This window comes from Oncorhynchus tshawytscha, linkage group LG27 (assembly GCF_018296145.1).
Source record: "Oncorhynchus tshawytscha isolate Ot180627B linkage group LG27, Otsh_v2.0, whole genome shotgun sequence".
Lineage (NCBI taxonomy): Eukaryota > Metazoa > Chordata > Actinopteri > Salmoniformes > Salmonidae > Oncorhynchus > Oncorhynchus tshawytscha.
The window spans coordinates 6907600-6916942 of NC_056455.1; the positions used below are offsets into that span (position 1 = coordinate 6907600).

A 9343-nucleotide genomic window follows, 5' to 3' on the forward strand; every position below is an offset into this window, starting at 1 on the left:
TGAAGAATCTCATATTTTGATTTGTTTGACACTTTTTTGGTTACTACACGATTCCATATTTTATTTCATAGTTTCTACAATGTAGAAAATAGTAAAAATAAAGAAAAACCCTTGAATATGTAGGTGTCTGAACTTTTGACTGGTACTGTATAACACACCAGTGTTCCATCAGCATTGTTTAGTTCATTCTGACATACTTTTTATTTGGGGGAAAATTCAGAACAAAGTAAAGGACGTGTTCTGTAAAGGATGGCTATGATAAAATTGCAATCCAAAAAAATACAAAGGAAAAGGTAAGTCTGTGGGGCGAGTTCAATTCATGTGTAGACCTACGCCTTCTGTCAGGAGGGCATGTGGAGCCGTGCTAAAAGTTCAAGCACTTTTGATCCCTTGCCACTGGGGGAGTCATGGTTATCTCGTGGGGTCATCTCCAGCCCATAGAGGTGCTCAAGGAAGCTATACAGGGAGGCTAGCTGATCTGGGTACCCCTGTTCAAACACACGCAGAAGCTTGAAAAGCTTGTCCAGTGCATTGCTCAGGCCCTCCTGAGGCAGGGGGATTGCCATCCTATCAACGGGGAACACGATGCAAAGCTGCCGGCCAGGGGCCTCCAGGGGCCCCACGCTCACTATGTAGGGCTGAGTATGGGAGGCAGACTCTGGGCCCTCCAAGGAGGTAGGGTCACAGAATAAGGAGGACACCTCGGTGTCCATCTGTAGAGGAACAGAGGAGGAAAGGTCTTTCAAGGGGGTTCTTCAATTACATTCTTTCAAAGTCATTGTTACCCTTCTAAAGTTGCCAACAATTTCCTTCTAAAACTCTGCTAGTTCACAAACTGTTACTCTATATGGCAATGAGGAAATGTCTGAGTTTATTACTCTGATCAGGAAGTATAAAAAAATAAAAAAATAAACTGTTGCTCACCGGTACAATGTCCACCAGATACCGAATGGCCTGCCTGACACTGCTCCTGGAGGGTAAGGAGGCTCTACTGGTGTTTGTTGGTGGTAGTACATAGATCAGGACCTTCAGCATAGTCAGGGTGTAGGAGTCTGCAGAGGAATCAGAGGGGAACAAATATGTGAAACTTGGCATAAAACAACTCAAACAAAACACAGCAATGTACTCTGACCACTGAGTAAATCATACAGATAATTTTCAGTTAGTCTGTCAATGGTTTATTAGGAGGTTTACTGTAAAGTGTCTATTGCATGTATACTGAACAAAAAAATAAACGCAACATGCAACAATTTCAACGTTTTTACTGAGAAATAAACATTTTGTGCATATGGACAATTTCTGAGATTGTATATTTCATAAAACATGGGACCAACACTTTACATGTTGCGTTTATTTTTGTTCATTGTAGTTAACCTCTGACCTCCTTGCTGTGTGGCAGCCAGTTGGAGAAGTGCTGAGATGTCTGGGTGTTTTTCGCACTCTGCGATCTGGTACAACCTGGGCAACACGAAAGACGACCACTGGGCCAGGAAAGAGTGGCCTTTACCTGGGAACATCCTCTCAAACTCCAGGTCAATCTGAACAAAGAAACACCTTTCAGATCCCAATAATACACGTAGTCATTAATGGGTTGTTCCACTTCAAAAAGCACAAGAAAGAGGATTTTTTTACACCCACCGACTCAAATTGTTCTGAAATCGTTTGTTGTTTGGAAACTGGTACAACAATCAATTCCACAAATATTCTAGTTTAAAAATATAGATTTTATCGTCTGAGAAATTAAGCTAATTGATTGCATCCAAATAGGCTATTTGAATTTATAGAACTCATATCATAATCAATAAATAGACAGGAGGAATCCAAAGGAATACTCAAGTGGCCAGCTTTTGACCACTTCTTTGATTCCTCATACAGTATCTTACCTCATTGTTAGTAAAAAAGTTTGGTTCAAATTGGATGTTAGGTACTATAATATTTCAGAAATATATGAATCCTATAAATTAAAAAACGGGCCATTTTAGGCAAAATCAGTTAGCTTAATTTCTCAGAGATTGAATTATATATCATTAAAATAATGTTGCGGGAATGCTAACCTTATCAGTCTCTAACTTCAGAAACAAATTCATAACAATTTGAGATGGTGGGTGTCATACCTGGCTGAAATGACATAGACTTGTAATTAGGTTAATTCCATCTGTGGCCTTTCTAGTCTAGTGAGCATCAGTGGCTTTCTACCAATAACGACGAGACGGCCTACAGGGAGGAGGTGAGGGCCCTCGGAGTGTGGTGTCAGGAAAATAACCTCACACTCAATGTCAACAAAACTAAGGAGAAGATTGTGGACTTCAGGAAACAGCAGAGGGAACACTCCCCTATCCACATCGATGGAACAGTAGTGGAGAGGGTAGCAAGTTTTAAGTTCCTCGGCATACACATCACAGACAAACTGAATTGGTCCACTCACACAGACAGCATCGTGAAGAAGGCGCAGCAGCGCCTCTTCAACCTCAGGAGGCTGAAGAAATTCGGCTTGTCACCAAAAGCATTCACAAACTTCTACAGATGCACAATCGAGAGCATCCTGGCGGGCTGTATCACCGCCTGGTACGGCAACTGCTCCGCCCTCAACCGTAAGGCTCTCCAGAGGGTAGTGAGGTCTGCACAACGCATCACCGGGGCAAACTACCTGCCCTCCAGGACACCTACACCACCCGATGTTACAGGAAGGCCATAAAGATCATCAAGGACATCAACCACCCGAGCCACTGCCTGTTCACCCCGCTATCATCCAGAAGGCGAGGTCAGTACAGGTGCATCAAAGCTGGGACCGAGAGACTGAAAAACAGCTTCTATCTCAAGGCCACCAGACTGTTAAACAGCCACCACTAACATTGAGTGGCTGCTGCCAACACACTGACACTGACTCAACTCCAGCCACTTTAATAATGGGAATTGATGGGAAATGATGTAAATATATCACTAGCCACTTTAAACAATGCTACCTTATATAATGTTACTTTACCCTACATTATTCATCTCATATGCATACGTATATACTGTACTCTATATCATCGACTGCATCCTTATGTAATACATGTATCACTAGCCACTTTAACTATGCCACTTGGTTTACATACTCATCTCATATGTATATACTGTACTCGATACCATCTACTGTATCTTGCCTATGCTGCTCTGTACAATCACTCATTCATATATCCTTATGTACATATTCTTTATCCCCTTACACTGTGTATAAGACAGTAGTTTTGGAATTGTTAGTTAGATTACTTGTTGGTTATTACTGCATTGTCGGAACTGGAAGCACAAGCATTTCGCTACACTCGCATTAACATCTGCTAACCATGTATGTGACAAATAAAATTTGATTTGATTTGAAGACTGGACTCACCGTGGCGGGTATGTCAAGAAAACGTGGGTACTCGTCCAACACAGCCCTCATACTAGGCCGTGTGTTGCTGATCCACCTCCTGCGTGCGTTGAATGTGAGGTCCATAGCACCGTGGATGGCAGGCAGATTCCTGGTCAGGGGCCTGGTTTTCTTCATCAGCTCCACCCACCTCTGCGTCTCCTCACTGGACTGGCTCTCCAGGAGCCCAGGTCCCGATCGAGGTCCAGCGGGGTCCAACAGACCTGGCTCTGGCCGACGCCTCTTCAGCACATACTTCTTCTTGTGGTCTTCAAGGGTGCGTCGAGAGTTGCGCAGGCGCGTCTCAATGTAACCCGTACGGGACAAAGGGTCGTACAAGTGTTCCTACACAGAGAGAGAGAAAATGAAAAGACATAATTGTCTGTTCAGTAAGTGAGAATTATGTGAATCCTACACTACTAATCAATTTAACTCACGATGCCATTGATGCCAGCAGAGGGTGCACAGAGTCTGAGTCCTGGGAAGAGTTCCACTATGTGCTCTGCCAGCATGGTCTTCTGAGCAGAGGTAGGGTAGCTGCAGAGGACAGGAGATTAAACGTCAGAAACACTTACAAAACATTGAGTCTAAATAGAAGAGAAAAATCTAATTTCTCAGTCCCTTCCCTTCTCATCCCAAACACACATACAATCAGCTCCTCACAATCCAAACTCCTCCACGATGAAGGACACGGAGAACTTTATGAGCTTTCTGCGGGACAGCTCACACAGACAGCCCTCCCTCTCGTACTCCCGCACCACCTCAGGACACAGCTGCTCCAGCCACAGGCGCAGGCGACCTACAAAGTCCCGTGGGCCAGCCTCCACCTGCTCCTGCCCAAACTCACCGGCCTCCACACCACTCTGAGAATGACAGTTTTAGATAAGTTAAGGACTGAGGATCACATTATGTCAATTAACATTTAGCGCCTAATATATATTTTATGAGATTGTGAGGTCGGCGATCGAGGACTGAGTAGATGTGCTTTACTCACATTGGCAGGATGAGGCAGAGGCAGAGCAAGGGCCTCCTCAGCCATGCAGCATCTCTCCATATCAGGCCGCTCTGTTTTGATGTTGGCTGGGCTGAAGCAGGGGTGCAATGCATCCTGGGGCTTGGCAGCCATCTCTCCCTCCAGGGACACAGCCACAGTCCTCAGGTCTCCTTCATGCAGCCTGTGGTCATCTGCAACTGAACATTAGCAGAGAGGAGACAATGAGGAAGAGCATGAGAGGTAGCCTAGCAAGCCGCCTGATCTCGCAAACTGACAAAGCTCGCGATATCAGGCAGCTTGCGAGGCTACATTCAGTACACTGCAAGTCACGATATCAAGAGAGGCTCTCTCACTAAGGCATTCTTTCACTACTTTGAGTCAGGACTTACAGTGAGTGGCACCGCCCCCGTCAATAAGGGCCATGTCTTCATTGTGCTCAGTCTTGTACACTCTGTTCATCAGCTCCCACTCCTCTGGGATCCCCATGCCCTGACCCTCCTCAAAGTCCACCATCACTGGCCCAGCCGACACAAGGTCAAATGGGTCAGGCAGTCCAGCACAGTCCTCCACCACCTCCTGGGGATGGGGCTCCATGGTGGTCCTTTGTGATGCTTGGGAGGTTGAGCAAGTGGTCTGACCCATTGGATTCTTAATGTTGCTACGCCCACCACCCCCCCTCGGTCCTGTGTTACAGAATGCCTCTGAAGACCCAGCCTGCACCCTCCAGTCACCCCCGCTGGGGGCCTCTAACCTCTGCTTCAGTCCCAGGGTGTCCTGGTCCCTCTGGGTCAATGAGGAGAGTCCCTGCTGCTGGTCCCCTTGGAGCCCGGTTAACAGACGCACAGTCTCACACAGCACAGACTCCACTGCTGTACGCACTGCCTCCTCAATGGCCCCGCCCAGTCTGTCCCTCAGGAAGCTGATGGACAACTGGACATCCATCTTGGCACAGCTCTACCTGGCTGTCTCTGTGACTTTAGACACCAACTTCAGGTTTCGGGCTCTATGAGATGATATGTAGCTAGTCTATTCAAAAGCCACCAAACCTGGGTATTGCCAAAGATTCTCTAGTACAAGTTATTGCTTAAGTTCTTCCTCTCTGATAATTGATATGACCACATCTCTAAGCCTCTCTCACTTGGAGCGTCAACTAGAGATACACACTGAGTAATATGAATTTTACTAAGAACAATCATATTAGCTCTTCACCCTAAAACTACAGATATCTTGGCAACCCAAAAACCAATGTCAACATAGCTAGCTAAGCTAGTAACATTACTATCATATTATGCGTTAGACTGGTGAATACATTCAGTCTTGCAACTGACTAGGTATCCCCTTTTCCTATTGTTGTCCCCATTATTATAGCTAGCAACAAAACAGGCTCTCTAGCTAGCTAATCATTTCCTACAAGCTATCTCTGTAAATTAACATATTCATTCAACTAGTTAACGTCACCAACATTTCACTGCAAATTATCGAAACAATACTTGAAGTCTACGCGGGATTGGGACTTTAAACCAAAGCAAAACATTAATATATAAATTTTTGAAGCGTTCTAGCTAGCTAGCTATCGATTCTAGCTAGCTATCGTCCCCTAAATAAAACGTCATCGGCAAGAGGCAGCAAGCGTCAGAAGAGAACGGTGTGAAGCCATACAGAGATTTCAGCCATGGTATTCTCATTTTTCTTATGTTGTTTACCTAACAAGAATCAGGTGACTATTTTTCAGGAATACTCAGGTACTTCAATGTATTAGTTTGTTCTTGTATGACCGGAAGTCCTATTTTCTTTACAAACTTACGAAGAAGATTGAAAGCTGTATTTATTTTTTATGTATACAATAACTAAGATACTGTTTTAAAGGGCATACAGGTCTGCTCTGACTTTACACGGTTATTGTTCTATTTAGTTATTAATACTCATTTCCAAAAAAAAGGGTCTTAGGACATGTATATGTAAAACATTTTTTATTAATTTTTTTCATGTTCAGTTTTCATATGCACTTAAAAGTAGGTACCCTTTTATTTAAATTATTAATTTGTATTTTATTTCTCAGAATAGTTCCTGATTACACTAAAGAGGGTTTTTAGTCTCTCTTACTACAAGAACCCTTGGTTTGGTCTTGAACATAATTTTCAGTTGAGTTGAATTGAATTTCAAAGCCGGACAACATCTAGCTCAAAGGTTATGGAATAAGCTATTTTCACAATAAATTGACTTAAATGGTGCAGATCACGGTTCCTTATCGTTTACGTTCACTGCTCCTACGTCTTTGACTCATCCTACTACAGTTTATACTTTTATATCATCTTTGTTGTTTTGTCTTTGTCTATATTATCTCTTAATGCTTAGGGGGTTACGGAACAATGTGAAGCGCAAGGCCTTATTTTTATTTGCTAAACAATTTCGAACAGATGTTTGCTTTTGTCAAGAGTCACTCAATTTCGGCTGATGACAACTTCTGGAGATCACAGTGGGGCAACGATATTTGGGTTTCCCATGGATCTGAACGCTCCGCTGGTGTCACTACAATGGAAAATACCTTTGGTGGTAATATTCTACACTCGGAATGTGACCCCTTTGGTCACTTTATCAAATCGAATCAAATTTATTTATATAGCCCTTCGTACATCAGCTGATATCTCAAAGTGCTGTACAGAAACCCAGCCTAAAACCCCAAACAGCAAGCAATGCAGGTGTAGAAGCACGGTGGCTAGGAAAAACTCCCTAGAAAGGCCAAAACCTAGGAAGAAACCTAGAGACGAACCAGGCTATGTGGGGTGGCCAGTCCTCTTCTGGCTGTGCCGGGTGGAGATTATAACAGAACATGGCCAAGATGTTCAAATGTTCATAAATGACCAGCATGGTCGAATAATAATAAGGCAGAACAGTTGAAACTGGAGCAGCAGCACAGTCAGGTGGAAGTTGAAACTGGAGCAGCAGCATGGCCAGGTGGACTGGGGACAGCAAGGAGTCATCATGTCAGGTAGTCCTGGGGCATGGTCCTAGGGCTCAGGTCAGTTGAAACTGGAACAGCAGCATGGCCAGGTGGACTGGGGACAGCAAGGAGTCATCATGTCAGGTAGTCCTGGGGCATGGTCCTAGGGCTCAGGTCCTCCGAGAGAGAGAAAGAAAGAGAGAAGGAGAGAATTAGAGAACGCACACTTAGATTCACACAGGACACCGAATAGGACAGGAGAAGTACTCCAGATATAACAAACTGACCCCAGCCCCCCGACACATAAACTACTGCAGCATAAATACTGGAGGCTGAGACAGGAGGGGTCAGTTGTGATCAGTTACAATGACATTACGCTCATTACTGTAAACTTCTACGGGTACAACACCAAACATGAGAATGAGGATTACTTGAATCTATAGAGAAACATATACTTCATTGGTTATCTAAATTTCCCAATTCGTGATTATTGATAGGAGGGGACTTTAACATTACTATAACATTACTATAGATAATTAAACTGATAGATGACCCCCAGGTAGACCAACCAATCAGAATTTGGGTTTAATACTTTTTATGGAAAAGTTTGATCTTACTGGAGAGAGAGGTTTCGGCCGACAGATCATTCACTTGGAGTAACATAAAAGGTTCAAGACAATCCAGAATAGATTTTTGGCTTATATCCAAATGTATTGATAGTGAGTGTGTTACTACAAATATTTGTACTACTCCCCTCACAGACCATAGGGCCATTTACATTGATATCCAAATATTTACCCCTGATATGAACCTTGGTAGAGCATCCTACCGGAAGTTAAATAGTTCATTATTAAGTAATGATATAGTTCAATTTGAGGTTAAAAATCTGCTCTCACACTTTTGGGAAAGGGCTTGTGAAGAAAAATCTTGTTGCAAGAACTGGGAACTCTTTAAATTTGAGGTGCCCAAATACCTTAAATATGGGAGTAATCTTGCTAAGACCAGAAGAGCTGAGGAGGAAAAGGTGATCATTAAGATAACTTCCCTTTCTCAGAGGTCCCCAGCTGGCCTATCGGGGGAGGAGGAGATGGAACTCATTGATTTACAAAATAAACTGGATAATATATATAGATTAAAAGCAGAAGGAGCCTTTATTAGATCTAGGAAAAAATGGATTGAGGGAAAACAGAATTCATCCTATTTCTTTAGACTTGAGAAATGTCACTCTAAAAATAACACTATCCATAAGCTAAACATTGGTGTTATTACTGATGACCAAACATTAATCGCTAAATACTGTAGCAATTTTTACAGAAAATTGTATAGCTCCACGTACTGTCAGGAATCCACAGATATGTTTTTTAACTCACTGAATAATGTTCACTCTATCAGTGATATAGAATCTAAACAGTGTGATGAACCAATCAAAGTTGAAGAGATTTATAGTATCAAACATCTAAAGAACAATAAATCACCAAGTGTTGATGGAATTACATCAGAATTTTACAAATTATTATCTGAGCAAGTAGCTCCCTTCCTATTTGAAGTCTTTTTAGAGAGTATTAAAACAATGTTCTCCCTCCTACAATGAGTCAGGGGTTAAGCCTAAGCCTAAAAAAGAAGTGCTGCTCATCGATAACTGGTGTCCAATTTGTCTTCTTAATAATGACTATAAGATATTAGCCTTACTACTTGCAAAAAGTAGTAAAGAAGTCCTGGATGCAATCATTGATGAAACACAGTCTGGCTTCATGAGGAACAGACATATTTCTAACAATGTCAGACTAGTATTAGATATACTGGACTACTCAGACATAACTGAGGATAGCTTCATATTATTTTTTAGATCTTTATAAAGCATTTGACACAGTAGAGCATCAGTCTCTCTTCCACTCCCTTGAGAGACTTGGCTTTGGGGATTTTTTCTCTAAGGCTATTAAGACTCTCTATGCAAATGGTAACAGCTCTATCAAATTGACATATGGCACCTCACCTAGATTTGAGTTAAAGAGGGGAA

The 9343-nt window shown here is 42.7% G+C and overlaps 1 protein-coding gene across 1 annotated transcript; it reads right to left on the reverse strand.

Annotated features, from left to right (window-relative positions):
• Positions 1–247: 247 nt before the first annotated feature.
• LOC112258604 lies at positions 248–6087 on the reverse strand. Its single transcript, XM_024433085.2, has 8 exons — positions 4775–6087; positions 4386–4582; positions 4055–4254; positions 3829–3928; positions 3374–3736; positions 1382–1538; positions 925–1052; positions 248–713 (listed from the first exon to the last, which is right to left on the reverse strand). The coding sequence occupies exons 1-8, from the start codon at positions 5325–5327 to the stop codon at positions 342–344; spliced, it is 2070 nt and encodes a 689-aa protein (XP_024288853.2). The 5' UTR covers positions 5328–6087; the 3' UTR covers positions 248–341.
• Between the last annotated feature and the right edge of the window lie 3256 nt (positions 6088–9343).